Source organism: Talpa europaea (assembly GCF_964194135.1).
Source record: "Talpa europaea genome assembly, chromosome: 11".
Lineage (NCBI taxonomy): Eukaryota > Metazoa > Chordata > Mammalia > Eulipotyphla > Talpidae > Talpa > Talpa europaea.
In genome coordinates this window covers 20,219,776-20,242,565 of record NC_140078.1, presented here as the reverse complement: position 1 = coordinate 20,242,565, position 22,790 = coordinate 20,219,776, and the positions used below count along the sequence as shown (strand labels likewise).

At 49.1% G+C, this 22,790-nt stretch overlaps 1 protein-coding gene across 1 annotated transcript in view; it reads left to right on the top strand.

Moving 5' to 3' along the window:
- The window catches only part of PIGU (phosphatidylinositol glycan anchor biosynthesis class U), a gene marked incomplete at its 3' end in the record, with an annotated part of 93,235 nt that extends 70,640 nt beyond the window's left edge, over positions 1–22,595 (top strand). The window contains exons 10-12 of the mRNA XM_084247656.1: positions 2,404–2,528; positions 7,980–8,122; positions 22,482–22,595. Coding sequence (XP_084103782.1) covers positions 2,404–2,528; positions 7,980–8,122; positions 22,482–22,595 — 382 coding nt within the window. The remainder of the gene's footprint in view (positions 1–2,403; positions 2,529–7,979; positions 8,123–22,481) is intronic.
- Positions 22,596–22,790: the final 195 nt, after the last annotated feature.

Here is a 22,790-nt window from a genome sequence, read left to right as displayed (position 1 = left end):
ATTTCAAGAGCTTGAGTTCTACCTCTAACTTTCCTGCCATTCTCCATGGCCAGTTCACCATTGGTTCTCATTACATAAAAACTCAGAGCTGATGATGCCTTCTCATGACACAGCCTCAGCCTGGAATCTGACAGAAAACCATCCTTCCTTGTTCTGGCAGACTGTAGAACTCTTGACAGTCTTGTCCACTCAAGCTCTCCAGTGGTCTGTGGTTCACCTTTCCTACCCTTGTTCTGGTCAGATGTAGCACCTGAGCTGAGAGAAGCAGAGGCCTGGAGCACATTTCCTAGCTCTGTGTAGAAGCTTTTATTGTTTACGGAGTAAAAGCCACAGCTAGCTCCTGGGTAGACAGTGGGTCCACTGTCGTGTGAGCCCCCCAAGCTACAGCCTCAGACTTATGGGGACAGAGGCTATGAAGATACCTGACCTCCCTCACTGCTGACCTCTTCTGCCTGGATATGAAGCACCACTAACTCTGCAATCCCTTCGGTGCTTACTTTCAGTGCTAGCTCTGTGAGAACAGGGCCCTTCTGGTCACCCTCGCCCCAGGCAGTGTCACAGGAGGTTCTGGTCTCCATGATTTTAAAGATTTATTTTATTTATACAAGAACCAGGGTATAGGCCAGATTGTGGGGTGTGAGAGGATTTGCCAGAGACAGAGCAGGGAGCAGAACAGGCAGACTGAGGAAATACACTGCTGAGGGGAGCAGTGGGCGAGACAGGGAGAGGTCTGCCACACCATGTGGGTTGCTCCGCAGACAGTGAGGATTGAACCCGCACTGCAGAGCCTGCGGACAGCTTCACAGCTCTGCACTCAACCGCATGCACCACCAGGGAGACCCTCTGGTCTCCATGATATTTTTTTTTTTTTAAGATTTATTTATTTATACAAGCACTGGGTACAGTCAGTAGCACGGGAAGGCGAGAGAATTCACCAGTCAGAGCGGAGAGCAGAGCAGGTGGACTGATGAAGTACACTGCTGAGGGGAGCAGCAGGCGCAGCAGGAGAGGTCTGCGCGCCATGTGGGACCCTCACCCTGGTGGCCGGGGATCAAACCGGCGCTGCAGAGGCTGCGGGCAGCTTTGCAGCCCAGCACTCAACCGCTGCGCCACCGGGGAGGCCTTGGTCTCCTTGATTTTTAATACCACACATTTACTGTCCTTTTCATAGAAATATTATCACTGTTCCCAGCTACCTAAAACACCCAGGCAATGATGTGGAATGTGTTTAAGAAGATTTTCATTGAGCCTGCTGAACCCTTCTTAGAGACTATGGGATGATGTGACTGTCAAGCTAAATTTCTGCTTGTAAATTTTGCTATGTAAAAGCAGTGGCATGTTTGGGTGTGTGCATGTTTGTCTCCACATCTCAGATTTATACCTTTTGAGTCATCTGACCTTTGCTTTTAAGACAAATATGCCAATGACCTCTGAAGAAAACCTTCATGAGTTGAGCATCCAGGAATGAGCCACATGCTTGTTGTTTAGGGGGAGCCAAGGAGGGTGTGTGGTGTCCATCTGACCTCTTTCAGTTAGCTTCCCTGTGGCATTTGGTCAGTTTTTGGAGGAGCACTGGAGATTGAGCTCTGTCCCCACTCTCCCTAACTAGACCTGTGATGGTGCTGGCCACTCAGGAGAACAGGATCAGTATCAGAGGTGGTTAGGAGTTCTGGAGACAAACAGCTCCTTTTCTTACTAACTCATTTACCTTCTCTGGAATTCAGTTTCCTCATTTGCAAAGTGTGGGTGAGGGCTAGTTAAGTTATAGTGAGACTCATGTGAGATGAAGCAAGAAAAGCATAGAACTTAGCACAGAGTGAGGTTCAGGAAAAGGTAACAACTCCAGTTCAGGCCCTTAAGAAACAAAAAGCTGTATGCAGTTTTAAGTTCTCTTTTTTGGAAAGGAGCTCATCATAGCTCATGTTCTATGGACCCCGTAACTATGCTGTCAGTGAAAAAAGCATCAGTGAGGAGGCATTTCTGCCCTGAGTCCAGTCTTCAGAGGGGCCTTTGGCAAGGGAGACTGCCTAATTATTCTGACAAGCAGTCATTTAAGCCCAGTAATAAAGAGTGCTGACTTCATTTGTTTTCTTCCTGGGTGCCTCCTGGGGGAAGGCCCAGAGCTGGTAGAGGCTGGGGCTTGATGGGAAATGTCTCTGTGGGCTGTTTCTCTAGTGTTTGCTGCACCCGCCTCGCTACCTCTGGGCATTTCTGAGTCCCCCCAGTTTTCTGCTCCTCTATTTGGTTTTAGCCTCATATTTTGTGGGTAGCTGAGCAAGCCCCTGCCTGTGTTCCCTAGGGAGTATTTTTGGGTTCTCAGAATGGAGTCAAAAGTCTCTTGGGGTGGGCCCTGGTCCCTGACTGATATTTCTCTTTCTGTTTGTCTACCTTGCCCTGCCCCAGGGAGCACCCTATCTTCTTCATGTTTATCCAGATTGCCATCATCTCCATCTTCAAGTCCTACCCGACGGTGGGAGATGTGGCCCTGTATATGGCTTTCTTCCCCGTGTGGAACCATCTCTACAGATGTGAGTACTCCACCTCTAACCCCATGGTGGCTGATGTCTATCTGCCTGGCCCGTGGGTAAAACAGCTGGGGAAAAGGGATTGATAGGCATGCACTAGGCATCTGCTGTACTGAGAAGCACTCTAGAGAGGCAGTAACATGAGGCTCAGTATTTACCTCCTGGGTGTTGTGCACTTGTGATGATGATAAAAGTAACTATTGAGCACCTACTATGTACCTGACCAATATGGTTCTTGGAGTATTACATGTACTAGCTCATTTTATCTCTACACCAGCCTTTGAGAAAACTGAAAGGTAGAAAACTGAAAGGTCTGTTCAAGGTCAAGTGATTAGTATGTGGGAAGCACTGGGATGAGAATCCAGATCTGGAGCCCTAGCTGGCACTGCCCAAAGGGCTTTCTGTGATCCTGGAAATGTTCTGTATCTGCACAGTCCAATAGAGTTGCCACTTTAGTGGCTGAGAAGTTGAATTTTTTATTAAAATTAAATTTAAGAAGCCATATTTGGCTAGTGGCTACTATATTAGTGCAGCATGAGACCTTGAACTTTGAACCAGTGCTGGACCCAAAGGACCATAAACATTAGACTTCCTGCCTACTCTGAAGACTCCTTTAAGTTCAAACCATCTCCCCTCAGAAGATAGTGTAGGGGGATCTAGTGTGATTCCTAGGCCCCCCAGTGTTCCCCTGATGTGGGTTCTTTCCAGTGTTTGTGAGCATCCTTTGGTAGGCATAATGACTCCATTGCCTGTGTCTCTGGTCTCCAGGATCAAATCTGATGTGAACAACTCACAGATGAGTGAGTTGTGGATGGGTATTTCAAGCCTCCCTAAATAAGCCAGTGTCAATGGCCCAACACTGCTTCATTCTCTAAAATGGGAAGGGAGCTGTTGAACTTTCCTTGCCTAACATGGGTGCCCAGCAGGGTTCAAGAATGAACCAGGGGAAGGCAGTCTTCAAAGGAAGTGAGTCTTTGTTGTTGTTTTGGGCCTGTCTGGGTGTCAACCAGGAAGTGAAACTGACCAGCTGCCAGAAAGAAATTTACCTGTAAGAGTGGGCCTCTGAGCAAAGGTAAACAGCTGGGTGGGCGGGCCAAGTCAGGGCTCTTCTTGCAGGTGATGGCCTGTAGGGCCGTGACTAGTCCAGCCTGACTGAAAGGAGGAAGTAGCTTCTCTGCCTGCAACATCCTCATTGCACAGACAAGAATCACCCAGTCTAGCGAGATTCAGTCAACCTCAGGCCTCTTAGCAGAGCGATTGCTGACAAGTCACAAGCCCACCAAATATGTGGATATACCCCAGTTTGCACCAGGGTGGATCTTAGGGATATTGGCCCTCTCCTCAAAAGTAAAATTGTTTTTCCCTAACTATCTGTCCACACAGGGCATCTCTCCCTCAGTTAATACCTTTTATCCCACATAGCTGAATAATCTGGAGCCAGACAGACTTAAGTCTGAAACCTGCCTTTCAGATTATTAGTTGTGTGTTGTTTTTGTTTTTTGTTTTTTTTTAATTTTTTTTATTTTTTTATTTTTTTATAGTTGTGCGTTTTTAGGCAAATCATTTAACCTCTCTGAGCCTCCCATTTTTCCATCTGTCAGGTGTACAGAATATATATCATTTAAGAAAGAATATATATGAATAGCACTGCAGTTATTATCATCAGTGATAATTATGTGGTGGGGTGGGTAGGAGCTCCAGCATGATCAAAGCTTCAGGCTTGGTAGCCAGAGTCATTCAAGTCATTGGAATAAACATAGTTTCCAAAACTTGAAATGAGCTATTTTATGCCCTCTGGGGTGATGAGAAACAGAAAATAAGGATGAGGTTTCCAGAAACTTGGGTGATCTAATTGATGCTGTTGCTGGTTTTACTGAGCAAGATCAGCTTGTCTGAAGGTCCTGCGGCCAGCGCTGGCTGCCACCTTTGGACACCCAACTCCTGTAACAGAGAATATTTGCACTTGCAGTAGCCGTTTGGAGTTTGATAACTGAATCTTTATATTCAGCCAGGAGTGTCTTCATTCCTGGTTCTTTGGACCTACGAGTGGAGACTTTGGAAAGTCTTTAAGTATGAATGTGTTCAGACTTTTATGTGGTTAAAAATTCAGTTTAAATATTAGTTACCAGTGCGAACATGCCTACTGGTGCATTCACCTTTTTGTTTTCCTGTCCAGTTCAGTGGGCGGAGAAAGAGGCATGTGGGCCCTTCCCTGCGTGTTGGCCCCAAATACTGGGACTCTGTGGTGCTTGGGGCCAGGATGAGTCATACAGACACACAAGTGTGGTGTTAGGGAGCAGCCTGCTGGTAGAGCCAGTGCCAGCCTGCAGTGGTTGAGCTGAAAACCAATTACCAAAGGGCGAGAGAGAGAGAGAGAGAGAGAGAGAGAGAGAGAGAGAGAGACATGTGTGTATGTGTGTGTGTGTTTTCATTTTGTTTTACTAGCCAGTGTATAGAAAGAAAACAATACCGTGAAAGAATAACACAATAAATTCCCATTAACCTAGCACCTAGTTTAAGAAATGGGAACATCACCACGACCTTTGAAGTCCCTAAGACCCCTCTGTGCCCCTCCTTATGGACAGGGCTTTTCAAGTGGAATTTTATTTCTGAATACCTGTGGCTAAGAGAGGGAGAGTCACTCGCCTGAAGTGTCAGTAGTGGAGCCAAAGATTAGATAAGCCACCAAGTGAGTGTAGTGGGGAATCTGATTCCGTCTGACCTAGTAAGTCTGATGAGGGCGAACCCTTTCATCTCATTAGACTCCGACATCTCTGACACCTCCTGGTGCCTGGAACAAGCTGTCCTGTGCCCTGGGTCCCCAGCTCCATTTGCTCTGGCAAAGAGCCTTAATCCTCTGGCCCGTCAGCCAGCAAGAGTGAGCAGCAACTCCCTGCTCCTGCAAAGGTCACCACAGACCAGAAGCCAACAGATTGCTGGTGACCATTCCTCCAGGCACATGAGAGTGTATCTTTGCAACTCTTTGTCATTGTACCCAGGAACTGCCTGTGAGCCTCGCTCGGTTACTATGCACTTTGGTCACCTTTTTGTCACCCTGTCTGAAATCCGGTGTGGCTAAAGGCATGGAACAAAAACCCACCTGGGCTGTCAGGCCCCAGTTTTATTTTAAGAATAGTGTATATTCTTTTCAGCAAAATAATTTCTAGGGACTGGGGAAGAGAGGAGAGAGCACAGCGGATTATGGTAGCGGTCTGTGGGTGGTGGATGAGGCGTGATAACAGCACCAGGAAGGAGCGACCTCTAAAACACAAACAACATGGTAAACCAGTGTTACTCAGTTAAAATAATATAATAATTTCCAGGGGATCAGAAAGACCCATGGAGATATGTAACTAGTGATGTTGGAGTGGAGGAATGGTAAATAGATTTCTGCTCTTGAGGCTAGGAAATGTTTAATAGTAACAACATTAATAACAGTAATAATAATTCTCAGTGCAAATATCCCTCTTTCCAGACTTCTTATTCTGGAAGCATGTACCAGAGGCTTTCCCTGAGAGGTCCCAGGAGCTTGAGTCAGGGCTTTACCTACTCAGCTTTGAAAACCCAGAACCATGGAAATTTCAGATCAAGAAGCTGGCTTTACAAGCCTTCCAGACCAGTATTTCCAAATTGTGGGGTTTCACATACCACTAGCATTTCACAGAACTTTGGTGACAGAATTGCCAACTTTTTATTTTGCTGATGAATCAATACAGCCAGCTATCAGTCATTCATCCACATTTCATAAAAAAAAAAAAAAACAAAAAAACAAAAAAACTTCACAACAACCAGCAACAAAAAGACAGCTCTTATTTCTCAATAAAGAAGGAACCTTAAGTTGCAAGTATTCAGGTTTACTTTGTCCTTACTGTTCTCACTCTGACTCTGACCAGTGAATCCTCTGTTGTGGACTGGTAGGGGCCTCTTATTTGATAAGGGTCTGTAATTCAATGTTTCGCAACCCTGGCTGTATATTGGAGTCACTGGGGAAGCTTTTAGAAACTAATATGGATGCCTGGGCCCCATCCGTGGCAACTCTTAGTCTGGATTGGGCTCCTCACGTGATTTCATTTTGCAAATGACCTCTAAGTTGAGGACCTTCAGCTGCGGAGATTGGCCCCGATTAGCCAGAAGGGCCAGTATAATCCCTAGAATCCCTAGACACGGAAGAGGAAGCAGGGCGGAACAGGAAGCAGAGCGTGTATAAGAAATCTCTATCTTCTATTCAGTTTCGCTGTGAACCTAAAAGTGCTCTAAAACGTAAGTCTATTTCCAAACAAAAGGTGAGAGAGGGAAGCAAAAGAGGAGGTCAGAGTGATACTATGTGAGAACTTAATCTGCTGGTTGAAGGAGGAAGGGATCACACGCCAAGAACGCAGGCAGCCTCAACAAGCTGCAAAAGCAAACAAATTGATTCTCCTCTAGAACCTCCAGAGGAAATGCAGCCCTGCAGATACTTTGATTTTAGCCTGTGAGACCCATTTTGGACTTCTGACCTTCAGAGCTGTAAGATATATTGTTTAAGCCACTAAGTTTTGTAGTAAGTTTTATGACAGCAGCAATAGAAGGAAAACCAGTACCTGCAGTAATACATCTGTGCCGGGTTTTCAAATATCTTAATTCATATACATATGAAGTAGGCATTTTCATGCTATTTTAGAGATGGGGATACCAAGACTTAGAGAAACGTGCTGGCAGAGCAGGAATTTTAACCAAGGTCTCTCGAGGCCAAGCCTGTGCTTTACAGTCATGCTGCCTTCCCCTCCATCAGCTCCGGCTTGCCCATGGACCACTGTCAAGGTCATCCCTGGGCCTTAGGGAGCATGGGGCGTGGGGGGTGGAGGGGTAATGTCAGAGAGAGAGGGTGTCAGGAAGAGATTGTGTAATCATTTAAGGAAGAGTGGGGGACATTTGAGGAGCAAGGCAGGGGGGAACTAAGACATGAATTAAGGTGGATAGAAAATGTCTTCCCAAGACCTGGGCCTGTGGCACCATAGGAACTTACTGTGGGGCACTAAGCTCCACAAGCTCATGCTGCTATTCCCAGCCATGATCTGATGTGGTCAGACAGCACCCTGCTTGGGAGAGGGGAGGAATTACTCTGGGACCCTCTGAGATGAGGTATAGACGCAGTGTCTTGCTGAAATATCTCGTTGCTGCACCCAGAGAATTCACTCCATTGCCAACCATAGCTGATCTTCAGCCAGCCAGGCCTACAGAGGGAGATACAGAGTGCAAATCTAGGACCTGCCGCCAGCTTTGGCCGTGGGGAACATTGACTCAAGGGTCGGAGGTTTGCCTCTTGGCAGTCGGGTGCCTCTGAGTGAGGAGGGGGTTCTACTTTGAAGCAGCACCATGCTCTCCCTGGGCCTTTCCATCCTGTGGCACCATCACAGCAAGGAAAGGGTCCCAAAGAGAATCTCTCGCACTAACTGTGATTGTCTGTCTTTGCAGTCCTGCGAAACATCTTTGTCCTCACTTGCATCATTATCGTCTGCTCCCTGCTCTTCCCTGTCCTGTGGCATCTCTGGATTTATGCAGGAAGTGCCAACTCTAATTTCTTTTATGCCATCACACTGACCTTCAATGTTGGGCAGGTAAGAGTCATGGAAATTGAGGGGACAGGGATTCATTTTATAGCCTCAGACATTTGATCTAGGCCCTAAGCTCTGCAAGCGAGAGATGTCAACCTGGATGAGGGGACAGTTCCTCCCCTCTAGAAGCCCATGGTCTGGTAGAGAAGATAGGAAAGTAAGAGCCAAGGAAAACTGAGTCTGGCTAATATTTATAGGCACCACACTGAGCCATGGCCTCTGAGTTCTCACACCAAGCCAATGAGATGGTGTTATCTCTATTTTACAAATGGGAACTAAGGGGCCAGAGGTTTTCTCTTGCCCATTTTCATCAGAGGGACCAATAACTAAATTCAGGGAAGGATCAATTTCTGAGGCTACCCTCTCTGTAACAGTGCCTTGGCTTCTGGAGTCTAAGATGGGTGCCTCTTGAGAGTGGGAAAGGTAGTAGGAGCAGGGACAAGGAGCTTCTCAGACTCCAGACCAGCAGGAGCAAAGGCAGGAGGTAAAACATAGTTTGGTCTCACTGTTGGGTGAGTCCAGAGAAGAGATTGTGTAGCTGAGATTATGGGGAGAGGAGGCTGTGGGGGTCCCAGAATGAAAAATACCAGCAGGAAACTCCAACCTCCCTTTGCCCTGGACAGAGCCTCTCCTTGGTGCACTAGAGCAGGGTTCTCAAGCATGAGACTCATGGGGGAGCTTGTTACAAAGGCAGATTTCCTATTAGTGAGTTTTAAATCCTGTAGTCATTTTGTGATTGTCGCAGTTACATGGCTTTGGTTGTCTAAAGGGAAAAAAAAACAGATGATTCCCTGGTCCTCCTTGCAGAGATGTTGATTCAATAGATGTGGGAAACAGCATCAGGAACTTGTGTTTTTAAATAAACTTCCCAGAGATTCTGTTGCAAGTGGCCAAGCAAACTTCTCTGAAGTTCCTTCGTCCACTGTCCTGTGTTCTCTCAGGTCAGCTCTTTCCTCGCTGTCCAGGCCTTATGAGAATCAGTTGTGCCATGCACCATTTCAGTGGCATTGGCGCAGCCAGGCATTTCCTGTGCACGCGGGACTGGATGAGAAGCATGGTGAGCTGGAAGGACTGATCGTCCTGGTGAATAAGTCCCAGGGGTAGTCTTGTTCCGAGATTATGAACAAGAAGGCAACGAAAGGCATTAGGGCTTTTTGCAGTGAGTGAGAGGGCTGGTGTTTCCTCTGTGGACACTCCTGGACTATTAATGTCTGGCCCAGCTATTTATCTTGGTTTGTGAACAGCAGTAACAGAGATGGAGGCCCACGTAGCCTGGTGGGACCAGCCCAGAGGGCCCGTTCTGCCTTCACAGAGGTTATTATTTTTCTTTTCTTTTCTTTTTTTTTTTAAGATTTATTTATTTATTTATACAAGCACTGGGTATAGTCAGAAGCGCGGGAGGGTGAGAGAATTCACCAGAGCCAGAGCGGGGAACAGTACAGGCAGACTGACGAAACATACTGCTGAGGGGAGCAGTGGGCGCGGCAGGAGAGGTCTGTCGCGCCATGTGGGACCCTCGCCGGCAGCTGGGGATCGAACCGGTGCTGCAGAGGCTGCGGGCAGCTTCGCAGTCCAGCGCTCAACCACTGCACCACCAGGGGAGGCCCGACACAGAGGTTATTGTTGCTGGGTGCTCGGCACCTCCTGCCTATGGCACATGCAGACAGAAGTCTGCAGGATCCAACTTAGAATCTCAAAAGTTCTTCTAGCTCTTCTGTTTTACTGAAATCCCCTTTTCCTTTGAAAGTGATGACTAGTATGGGAGGGCTCTGGACCTTTGGGGAGGTCAGCACGCTGACCTGAAATAGTTTACAGCTGTTTGGTCATAAGTGTCAGGCGTGGGTCAGGACTATAGTTGCAGTGATTATGAAGCATCCATGGAACTTGCCAGATAATGTCTTTTTCCTTGTGGCTCAGAGACAAGGGTCTCTGAAAATGGCACAGGAGAAGTTTGAAGGTAGTTGGGTGCCACCGAAGGCTAGAGAAGCTGAATTGTTGGGGAAAGGAGCCTGGGGGTGGGAACCAAAGGCCACACCATTGGACTGTGTTAGTGGCTGAACTTACAGAGAAAAACCAGACTGTGCCTTTAGGCTTTGTGTTTTAACTTTTTTAAAATCTCTTTTTAAAATGTATTTTAAAAAGTGTAAGTGAACTTATACTTAAAAAGTATAAGTAATACTTAAACGTAACTTACATGAAATGAAAGTCCCTCTGGGCCCGCATCCGTCCCCACCCCAGTGCAGGCGTGATGAGTGGGGCCATTTCTCTGTGTCTTTGCAGACTTTCTCTGTGTATTACAGGCAGCTCCAAGGACATGATGCACAAACAAAGAGCTTTTTTTGTTTATGTAAAGAAATGGCATCATACTCCAAATACTGTTCTTGGACTTACTTTTTTTTCACTTAATGATCTCTTCTTGAGATCATTTTTTAATGGCTCCATGCTCTCCCATGGTTAGGATATACTGTGATTTATTTGGCTAGGTAGGCCCCTACTGGTGGACATTGAAGTTCCTTCTGGTTGTTTAGCTACTGTAGCCTTGCACATTCCTCCACATGCCAGTATTTTCTGGGATAGATTTCAGGTGGTAGGATTTGCTGGGTCAGAGGGCACATGCACTGCACATTCTGGCAGTTATTGCTGAGTTGCCCTTCAGACAGGTCATAGCGACTGCCAGACCTCTCAGCAGTGGTGCCATGCCCCTAAGCTGGCAGTTTGCTCTGGCATCCAGGCTCCCAGCAAGGCAGTGTGATGGGCCTCCTTGGGGTGAGCTCTGTGGCTCTGAGCCAGAGACAACTCTGCTGGGTTGCTGCTTCCTGGGACTCAAGGCTTTGGGCTCTTTGGCTGTGCTGCCGGATCACTAAAGAGATGCTCATGGGGCACTAACTCACCAAGGTGGTCACTCAAATTCCATCACTGTCCAGGAGCTCTGACTGAGGTGCAAGAGTGCACTCATGAGGGGTCTCCTCAGATCTGTTGGGAGACTCAGAGCAAAGAGACCTTTGGGATTTTAGTAAGAGTGACATGTCACTTTCTTCACGAGGCCTTCCCTGAGGTTCCCCTGCCCCACTGTCCCAGCCCCCTAAGTGGAGCAGGGGAACCTCAGGGAAGGCCTGGGTTAGGTTCATAGAACTTAACTCAGTTTGTATCTTACTTCTCTCTCTGCCTCCCGGACTAGCCTTTGAGCTTCTTGAAGTCAGGGTCTGCCTGTCCTACCCACCCCAGGTCCCCAACTCCCAGATTTGTGCTTGGCACAGAGCAGTCGTTGAACAAATATTGGTGTAAAGAATGGACATCGTGTGTTTAATGCCAAAATATCTGAGAGTAACTGCTGGGGGCACCTAGGGGGTGTGACCAGGGAAAGCCTTCTCCTTAATACCTTATCCTCACCTGGTCCCCGTTCTTCCTTCTGGGAGGGGAGCTCAGAGGTATCTTGGGAACCGGTGCCTATGGATTTTCAGCAGGTGTCCACAGTTTGGCCCATCATCGCTAATTACTGAGCTAAGTAGAGAGAATTCTTGGCTTACAGATTTTTTTGCTCTATTTTATTTGAATGGTCACTGTCATACCCTATTAATAGGAACAATTACTGGTGGATTATTAGTTACACCAGCAGGTAAACTAGTGACTTAGACCTGCCCCTCTTTTCCCCTGAGGCCATTAAGTATTTTTCAGCTTGTGGCATGGGTCATTTGCTAATTATAATTATGCCTCAGAGTCAGTAATCAGGAAATGACAACAGTAAAACATCCACAGGGTGGGTGGGTGGGTGGAGGTGTGTGTGTTTGAGAGAGGAGGAGGAACTGAGGTGGTTTGGTTGATGTCCTCCTCTGCGTCACTGTGTGACCTCCAACAAGTGATTGAACTACTCTGGGATGCAGTTTTCTGGAATGAGGATGATAACCCCAATCTCCCAAGGTGTTGAGAGGATTGAACACAATGTGTGGGTCCTGGTGTCATCATCTGTATGTTGACATGGGCCATAGGCTCAGTGGCAGACTTTTCACATTCCCAGAGCAAACTCCTAGGGCAGCGCTTAGAACCGAAAACTGAGAGAACTACTACCCCTCCTCCTTCTTTTTAAAAACTCTTTTCTTGTGTAGGTTAGAAGGAAAAGGTCAGTAACCAGCAGAAGAAATATGGTTATCAAGGGGTTATATAAACAAAGGAATGTGCTTAAATTTAGCTATTATAAAAGAGTAAGATAAAATGTTCCACTCACCCTAATTCAACTTAAAAAACAGGGGACATAAAGAAATATTTCCCTGAAATTATAATTAGCGGTGGCTCATGTTTAAAGAGCGCTCACTCACTAAGGCCCGGCCCGTGTGACCCCTTTCGTCATCTTGATCATGTGCTTGTACAGCCTTCTGGACCTTTCCTTGTGTGTTTACATGTACTTGTATGCTGGTGGGGAAAGAGTGAGTGAGTGAGTGTGTGTGAGAGAGAGAGAGAGAGAGAGAGAGAGACTTGGCATTATGATGAAAGTATGATTCTTTTCCTTTTAATGAGGCATCTTGGTGATCTTTCCTTGTCTGTGTGAGAGGGGAAGCTCCTTTTTATTTCGTTTACGTCTTGCACATGTGGATTTACAACAGTGGATATAACTACTCCTTACAGCTTGTTTTGTTTGTTTTAAATATACCTATTTTTAAAAAATTAAAAAATGTATTTACCAAGATTTTTTACATTAATTTTTGCTCCTTAACATCCTTGTAGTCTCCATAGTTCTCCTGCCCCCGTGTCAGCCATGAAGCATCACCATATTCCCTTGTGTTCATCCCTCCTCTGTTTTGCCCCCCTCCTCTCTCTGTGTGCCTCAGTTCTGTGGCACACAGAACTGCTTTGACTTTTTCTTGACCTTTTGTTTGGTTTCCCTATATTCTACATATCAGTCCTTACAACTCTTTTAGTTGGCTTTTGTTTTGTTGTGTTTTTTTTTATTTTTTTTTTAAGATTTTATTTATTTATTTATACAAGCACTGGGTACAGTCAGAAGCGCGGGAGGGTGAGAGAATTCACCAGAGCCAGAGGGGAGAGCAGAACAGGCAGACTGACGAAATACACTGCTGAGGGCAGCAGCGGGTGAGGCAGGAGAGGTCTGCTGCACCATGTGGGACCCTCGCCAGTGGCCGGGGATCGAACCAGTGCTGCGGAGGCTGTGGGCAGCTTTACTGCTGCATCACCAGGGGAGGCCCTTGGCTTTTGTTTTTTAAATTGAGCTAATGTTGACTTGCAATACTGTATTTGAGGAAGCATCACACAGATCCGTTATCTCTCACATGTAGGTTATCACAACGTGCCCACCAGCAAAGCACCAGTAGCCCCCACCACAGTCCATCGGGCCCTCCCTGCTCCCTCTCCCCAACTTGTAACCTCTGTAGCTCTACAGTCAGAATCCAAGGGTTTGTTTGGGTTTTGTTTTCTCTGTTCCTTTGTTTTGTTTCTTCACCTACTAGTGAAATAATCCAGCATTTGTGTTTCTTCTCCTGACTTACTTTGCTTAGCATAATTCCCTCAAGTTCCTTCCATGTTGTCACAAATGGCAAGAATCCATCCATCTTTATAGCTGCTGAGTAGTATTACACTGTCCTTATACACACGTCTTTTTTTATCTGCTCGTCCACAAATGGGCACTTAGGTTGTTTTCATCACTTGGCTATTGTAAGCAGGGCTGTAGTGAATATAGGAGTGCATGCATCTTTTTGAATTTTTTTATATTCTTCAGATAGCTACCTAGAGGTGGAGTTGCTGGATCATATGGTAGATCTATTTTTAATTTTTTGAGGCATCTCCAAGCCATTTTCTATGGAGGCTGTATCAAGTTACATCCCCATCGACAATACACAGGGCCAAAACTCCACACCCTGGCCAGAACTTCTTGTTTCTGGTCTTATAGGCCTTTCCTAAAGGTGTGAGATCGTGTCTCACTGTGGTTTTGATTTGCATTTCCCTAATAACAGGTGATGAGCCCTTGTCCATGTGCCCAGTGGCCATCTGTACATCGTCTTTGGACAAATGTTTGCTCAGATCTTTTACCCATTTTTTTTGTTTTTGTTACTGAGTTGTACAAGTTCTTTATATTGCTTGGCTATAAATCCCTTGTTTGATGTATCACGTGCAAATATTTTCTCCCATTCAGTGGGGTGTGTTTTCATTTTGATGATAGTTTCTTTTGCTGTTCAGAAGCTTTTTAGTTTGATGTAGTCCCATCTGTCTGTTTGCTTTTGTTTCCCTTGCCATTTGAGTAAGTCCCCAAAGACGTCTCTAAAGCCAATGTTGCGGGGCCTGTTTTGGTTTTGTTTTTAATATATTTTATGGTTTCAGGTTGTATATCCAAGTCTTTAATCCATTTAAGTTACTTTGTGTGTGTGATGTGCGGTAGTGGTCTTCTTTCATTCTTTCACCTGAGACTGTCCACTTTTCCCAATACCATTTGTTGAAGAGACTTTCTGCATTGTATGCTCTTGGTTCCTTTGTTGTAAATTAACTGGGGGGGGGGGGGAATGCATGGGTTTATTTCTGTACTCTTCAATTATTTTTTCCTAAATATTTATTCTGTTATGCATACAAGAGCTGGAGTATAGACTGGAGGTGCAGGGGGTGAGAGGATTTACCAGAGACAAAGTGGGGAGCAGAACAGGCAGACTGACTGAAATACACGGCTGAAGGGAACAGGGGGAAAGACAGAAGAGGTCTGCTGCGCCATGTGGGTCACCTTCCTGGCCGGGCATGGAACTTGTGCTGTAATGGCTGCGCATAGCTTCATAGTGCTGAGACTTAACCCCTGCGCCACCATGGAGGCCCTGGATTCTTCAGTTCTATTCCACTTATCTGTCTACTTTTATTCCAGTACCATGTTTTGATTAGATTGCTTTGTAGAATTGCTTTTTTCTCAGGATTGCTTTGACTGCTCAGGATCTCTTGTGGTTCCACATAAATTTTTAGTAATGTTTGCTCCAGTACTTAAAGAGTGCATGTGGAATTTTGATAGGGATTGCATTGGATCTATATATTGCTTTGGTAAGAGGGCCATTTTACCAGCATTAATTTTTCCAGTCCACAAACAAGGAATAGCTTTCCATTTCTGTATGTGTTCTATTTCTTTTAAAAATGTCTTATAGTTGTGTGTAGGTCTTTCACCCCTTTGTTTATTCCTAGGCACTTAGTTCTTTTTGATGATTATAAATGGGATTGTTTCTTTCTCTCATTTGTCATTTGCATTTAGAAACACAACAGATTTTTATATATTGATTTTGTAGCCTGCCACTTTATGGATTTATTGTTTCTCGTAGTTATTTAGTGCAGTCTTTAGGGTTTTCAGTGTATATGTTCTCCTTTTATTAGGATAAAGGACTTCACTTAATCCTCATAATAATCCTTTGAGAGAGACACTTATTATCAACTCATGATACAAATTAAGAGGTTGAAGCTTGGAAGTTACAAGCTCCAAAGTGGTGTATTTATTGTTGCTCTTGTTTATCGCACCGTCTCCATAGACTGTGGGTTCCATTAGGGCAGCCTGCAGGTTTATCTTGTTCATGACTATATCCGCAGCACCAAGAAGAATATTCAGTGACTATTTATTGATGAGTAAATGTAATGAGCTGGAATCAGAAGCCACATTTTAGAGTCATCTCAATCTTGACATCCTAACCTACTACTTTTAGTCTGTTTTGGTCAGAAGTTGGCCTGTGATAGGAGTTAGATTCCTACCAGGTCGGAGCCAGAGCTCCCTACCCTCATACCCGGTGGCTAATACCAAGGACCAGCCCCTGCCTTGTGCATCCAAAACAGACTCTGGTAGCCCCTTCTTTACCCTTCCTCGCTGGGTCTGGAACATTCCATGGGCTGTGACTTCTGCACCACAGGGGATCAGAGCCATCCACCACCTTGTGCCGAAGGTCCTGTAGATCCTGGGCTGATCCTGCTTTGGCCATTCAGGCCTGGCTCCTGGGGTCTGGGCAACCTACAGGCCCATCTCCTGGGATTGCCTCTCTGTTGTTCTGGGAGTGGGAGCAGTGAGGAAATGTTCGGGAGCATGTTAGGCAGGTCATCCCTGGCAGGGTGATGTGTCGCCTCCAGATGCTGGGGTCGCCTTTCAGGTTTATACCTTTGGCTTGTGTGTAGCCCTGGCTGCCAGACCCTGAGTCTGTGTGTGGGAAGATTTGTTCCTCCTGACACGAGGTGCCATGGCCCAGCCTGGAGCCCTCGCCCAGCTAGGTGTGCGTGTTCATTTTGCCTTCCTCAGCCTGTGGTATTTTGTCAAGATCTTAGTTCTTTCCTTTGTCCTGTTCATCCTCAAACTTTTAGCTCATGCTCAGCATCTCAAGCTTGTCTCTCACAGGCTCTTCACCTCCCCCCACAACCAGAGTGACAAGAAGAGTCTGGACTTAATATAGAGGGGCAGAGCCAGCAAGAGGCCTGGGCTTTGGAGATCTGAACTCCATAGTGACTCCCAGCCCCATCATCCTGGCTTGCTGGCTCTATGCACGTCACATAACTCTGTGGGGCCTAATTTATTTATTTACAAATATTAATTAGATGCCTACTATTTGCCAGGCACTCTGCTAGGAGTGAATGGGACACAGTCCTGCTTTCAAAGAGCCTACATGTGGGAAAGAAGGAAAAGGGGGCCTCCCTGGTGGTGCAAGGGGTTAAGGCAGCACTGTGAAGCTGTCCGCAGCCACTGAAGTGCAAGTTTGATCCTCGGCCAGGGAGCTGACCCACATGGTGCAGCAGACCTCTCCCATCTCACCCACTGCTCCCCTAAATAGTGTATTTCAGTGGATCTGCCTGTTCTGCTCCCCACTTTGTCTCCAGTGAATCCTCTCATCCCCCGCATCTCTGGCCTGCACCCCAGCTCTTGTATGTATAAATAAATGAATCTTTAAAAAAAAAAAGGCAAAGGAAGAGGGTAGGACAGGGCATCATGGGAATGCTATAAATGGGGCTTTTAAAGAAATTTCTGGCAAAAGGTGCTTGAGGCACCTAAAGGATCTACCCAGGGTCTAGGTGGGGAGACCTGGGGGTGAGCGTTTGAGGGCATCAGTATGCAAGGAGCTCTGTAGGAGGGGCGTTTGCCCCCTGGTGGTGTATGTCAGGATGGGGAATGAGGCCATTTTAGGACAGCGTGAACACAGGCCTCACCATGCTGAGCACCAGGCTGAGGACAGATTCCTGGGATAACTGGGATCAAATTCATGCTCTGACAAACCTCGCTCTGCCTGGAAGGAAAGAGGTGAGGGGTGTGAGCCTGGAATCTGGAGCAGAGGGAGGAGGCTGCTGAACCAGGTGTAGGTGACACCCGCCTTGGTCTCCTCAGCCCGGCAGGTGGTTGTGAGGGCCCGGTGTGGAGTGGGGCGGGAAGCTCTTGTGAATTGGAAGCGCCGTGTGGACGTGAACCCCCATCGCAGGGCTTTGCTCTTCCTTGTGACCTTCCAGACCCTAAGGCCGCTGTCCAGTGGGTTCCCTGCTGTGTCACATCCTCAGAGCTGGAGGGCGGGGCTCTGCTTCTCTGCCATCTCCTCCCACTTGGTGTCCATTCGGGCCGTGAGTTGGCAGGTCACGCCAAAGCCCAGTCTGGCTTTACACACTGGCCATCAGCCCTCTTGCTCCGGGTGTCCTAGATGCCTATGCAGTGTGGCGAGAGGAAGCCACAGTTGGCCGACTGTGACATCACAGGAGCGCCCAACACACAGTCTGACTGTTGAGTGTCAGCATCTCCAACAGGAGCAGGAGACCTGGGGACCAGGTCGTGCCTGGGGTGCCAGCGCCTGCTTCTCCAGGAGGCTGCACCAGGGTTGGCTGGGGCTGCTCTCCTGAGCTCTGCAGCTTCCAGAAGCACTGAATTACCGGCCTCTGCTGGCTTGATGTCTCAGAGACTTTGGCCTTTTCCCAAAAAACTATGTTCTTGGCTCAGTGACAGAGCTGTGAACAGGGGAGCACAGCCTTGAGAGGGGTGTCGGTATGGGTCTGCACGTAGCAGGACCTGTTTGGGTGCTACCCCTTCTTCCCACTAAGCATATTTAATTGAGGGGCTTGTGGGGTGACAGGAAGAATTCGAGTTTGGGCCTCAGATAGGTAGACGGACATGCAGCATCACCACTTCCCTTACTCTCACAACATCTGGGCAAAACCCATAACCTCTAAGTTTGTCATCTTGTATTGGGGGTTACACAAGGGGAGGTGACGGTGTGGGATACTCAGATGTTCATTTCCTCACTCTGCTTTCTTCTGGCTGATCTGTGCATCCCACTTCTCATTCGCCCTCCCTGTCCCTGTCAGCCACCCTGTTAAGTCTTCATCTTGGCCCATAGGGAAGTCCTGGAGGGTTCAGGGCGGCCAGTGAGAGGAATGTGGTCTGGGGAGCCCTCATTGAGGGCAGTGCTGAGGGGCGGGGGCCCACAGACTGCTCACAGAGTGCCAGCCCTGTGCTGGAGCAGATGCCACCCCGTTGGGTGGGAGGCCAGCAGAAAATGAGCTCACTTCAGGTGTCACATGCACAGGCATGGGTACAGGAAAGACCCCAGGGGAGAGATGCTGCCTCTGCAGGGATAAGCAGGAGCCCTGAGGAGGAGGAGGTCATTCGGGCCCAGGGGTGGGTCATGAGCAGTGGCGCCAAGGTGAGGTGTATGATGGGCACAGAGGGGTGCAGTGGAGGCTTCTGTGCAGGCAGATGAAAGGCTCGAGGGGTGGGGGTCTGTGTGTGCGAAGACGTGGTGGTGAGAGGGTGAAAGGGGGCTGAGTTGGATGTCTGAGGAGGGGAATGTGGATGGGGCTTTGTGGTTAGTGGCAGGAGAGACACTGAGGCGCTCAGCCACCCTTAGTGTGGGCAGCTATAAAGAACAGGCCACTGAGAGGGGTGGAGCCAGAGCTCAGGCCAGCTCCAGGGGTAGGGGCCGCGGGTATAATGGACTAGTTTACCACTGTCCTCTCACAGCTGAGGAAAATGCAGCTCAGGGAAGGGGAAGTGACTTCCATGGGGTCCCACAGCCACAAATTCACCCCTATTTCTACTCCCCTTGCCCAACTTCCCCTGCCCTGGCGTGGCAAATGGGGTCTGGCCTCAGCTGCCATGTTGGCTGAATCCTGGGGCCTCTGGGAAGTCCCTTCTCAACCCAGAGGGAAGGTGTCAAGGTCAGAAGAGGTCGCTCGGCGCTTCCCTTGGACAGACCAAGCCTCAGGCCAGCCTGGTGTCTGGAGAGGCCGCCTCCGCGCTAGGGGCAGGGCGCCGGCTTTCTCTCTGTCCCGCCACTCTCCCCAGCTTTATTTTGAAAATGTTCACACACACACACCACCCCCCCACCACCACCACCCCCCCAGAATGAAAAGACCTAACACTTCGCACCCACATTCCCGCCGCCCGGACGCCGCGGTCCGCTGCGCTGCACGGCGCGTTCTCCCTCCCGGCTCCGGGAGAGGGTGTGGCCGGGGCTGCCTTTCCTCCTCAGCGTTGTCGTGGGCGTTGTTCAGGGGCCCGTCGTGCTCACATGCACGAGTGTGTACCTGAGCGCACGTTCCCCGTCCCACGGTCCGGTGGTTCTCAGTCCATTTCCGCGGCGCGCACCGGCCCGTCTCCTCCCCCGCCCCGCGCTGCCATGTTCCTCTCCTGCGCAACTCGTGGTGAGAAGCACCGTCTCGCGTGGCCATTTCCTGAAGCTTTCTTTCCCCCAGACGTTGGGAGGACCGTCCCTGCCGGGAGGCGTGGTGACAGCTTGTTGCTGGAAGAGCTCCAGGCAGCGCGGGCGTGCGCCCGACCCCCAGCGCCCTGGTTCACATTCCGTGTCGCGTGGCGAGCTCGTCCGAGCCAGGAGACTGACCTGGCACGTTCTGTTGACCAAACCAACTGTGGCTGCCCGTTCTCCCCGGGATGCCCTCGGGCCTCCTCGCCCAGGCCCAGGCCCGGGCACATCCCATTTACTTGTCGCGCCTGCCCACGGCCCGGCTTGCTTTCTCGGCGTTTCCTGACTCCTCACCACCTGGCCTGTCTTAGCCCGTGGAGGTGCCCAGGTGGGCTCTGTCGGGTGCTTTTCTCAACATCAGACAGGGCTTGGGGTGTTGAGCGTGTCTGAGAGAGACCGGCTGGCCACGCGATGTCCTCGATGTCCTGCTGGCCACGCGACCCTCCCTCGCTGTAGGGCTCGCAGGTCCCTGCGGTGCCGTCACTCCGCTCGTGAGTCGCTGAGTCTGGCCCACGCAGGACTAGGGGGTAGGGAGTGGGCAAAAAAGTTGACTCCTGGGGGGGGTGATGATTGAAATTTGGGGGAAAGCCACAAGATTTGGCTTTTCCCTCATTATTTGTGAGCTGATTGTTTTTAACTGGACTTCAGTGTTCATCAACATATGTCACAATTCATGTAAGGAGCATGAATAGCTCCCAGCGCCCTGGCTATTTGTTCTGGTACTTCTAAGGCGCATGCTTTCTCTACTGTTTGTACTGATTTTTCTCCTTTTCTGTTAGTGTGAACCATATGTAGTAGCCAATATGCAACCATGCTTGGACCATACGAAGGTGCCCATAGCAGCCGTTTTGAACCATTTCACATGATTCAAATAATACTTAGCGTTTGACTTCCCGCTTGTCCAGCTGACGGTGTGTGACAAGAGAGTTGAGTTTTGTGTGTGTGGAATGTGATTGCACCTCCTCTGACCTGGCTTGGGGATTAGCCCCTACCAGCTTAGCCTTAGCTCCCGGCTCCCCCTTCCCAGACCAGGCACCTCGGGCCAGGGTGAGAAAGGCGCTGCAGAGTGTGATGACGCCCCTCCCAGCCCCCTTCCCCCCAGGGCAAGACCTCAGCAGCTCCCTGGACTCATCTACTCTCCTGACCCCCTCAGCAGTGGAATTGTGTGCCTTTGGGCACAGATTGGACCCCCAATTCCTGGTGTTGCAGGTTTGATGGCTAGTACAGCTCTCAGCATAGCCTTAGGCCAACTGGAACCCACTGAGTCTCAATTTCCTCATCTGTGAGACAGATACCATCAGCCTGGCCTTCCCAGTGGGCTCCTGTGGTGATGGCTTGGTAGTTCCTTCCCTGAGGCCATCGTTGTTGGTCCTGAGTTCCCCTTCAAGCCCCTACTTACTCTTTCCTGGCCAAGGTGTGAGAGATGCTGCCTCGGGCAGGGGTCTGGGGGTTAGAGGTCAGTGTCTGCAGGGGTGAGTTACTCTCCCTTTCTGCGGGGCTGGGCCTGGCCTACTGCTCCAAGTGCTGGAGAGCTTGGGTGAATGACTGTAACCCTGGCAGGTCTGGCGTTTAGGGCACTGTGGCAAATCCCTGGTCCCCTCTGACTTCAGCGTGGTAGGATAGAGGGCTCGAGATACTCAGGCCCATTTGACTCTATGGTCCATATGGGAAAAACAGACTGAGCTGGGCATAGACACTAGGGTGTCCAAGGTGAGGGGCGGGTACTTGCCTGCTGACAACTGGGAGGCAGTGGGGGCCACCACAGACATCAGTCATATGGATGGACGTAAAAATGGCACTTTGGGTGAGTTTGTGCTACTAAATAGAGGCTCATGGGCCAAGATGCAATCTAGGGGGGCAAAGGATGGCTTCTTTGATGCCTCCTGAGAACTGAAGGACAGGAGGCACTGAAGAGACGAAGGGGAGAGAACATTTCAGGCAGAGGAAACAAAGATCCCACAGTAAGGAAGAGGCCAGTGTGCGGAGCCAGGCGAGGTGAACTGGGGAAGGGTGATGCGTGCGCAGATGTGGGAGTGCAGGGGCCAGAAGGGTACAACGCCTCAGCGCCCCAGGGAGGCTTCTCTTCACTCTAATAAGCCAGAGAAAAAGCCTTTGGAGGACTTTAAGCTGAAAGGTAGTATGACAAGATTTGTTGTTTGAAAAGCTCCCTCTGGCTACTGGAGAAATGGACTTGGGGTTGGGTTGGGGGTGAGGCCAGGGAACGAAAAGGGAGAGTGGCTTGTCATCTGGACACGCCATAGCGGCCAGTACAGCTGCGAACGGGTAGATCTGAAAGCTTAGAGGGGAAAACTGACGGACACATGGGGGCTGGTTGTATGAGAGGGATCACGTGAGCACCTGGTGGATTGGGGGGGCATGCGTCCCTAGTGGGAGGTTTGACAGGGGCTGGGTTGTCAAGACCTGTGCACCTGAGAAGGTGGCGGGGTCTGTGGTGGCAGATGTACCCGTCTCAAGTTTCAGGCCAGGGCTTGGGATGGAGGCGTCAGCCAAGGGAGAGAGTGGGAGGGCAGTGGGTTGAGAGCTCTGCAGGTCCCTGGAGGCTCATGGGTAGGCCCAAGGGTGGAATGGGAGGGCGAGGGAATCCCTGGGCAGGGTCCCTCAGGGACCCGAGGTTGAGGGGGAAGCTTACCGAACCTTCTCATACCCTCTCTCTCCAGATCCTGCTCATCTCCGATTACTTCTACGCCTTCCTGCGACGGGAATACTACCTCACACATGGTCTCTACTTGACTGCCAAGGACGGCACGGAGGCCATGCTTGTGCTCAAGTAGGCCTGGCTGGGCACAGGGTTGCACAGACTTCAGGGGGTGGAAGGACCAGAAGTTGGGCCAAGCCCTCTAGCCAGAGTTGCCAGCCGGCGCGTCCTCCGGCAGATGAGGTTCAAGTCCAGGATCATGAATCTCTGGCTCTAGAGGAGAGTCATGGCTTGCAGCAAAGCCTGTGGGGAATAGGCAGGAGCACCTCTG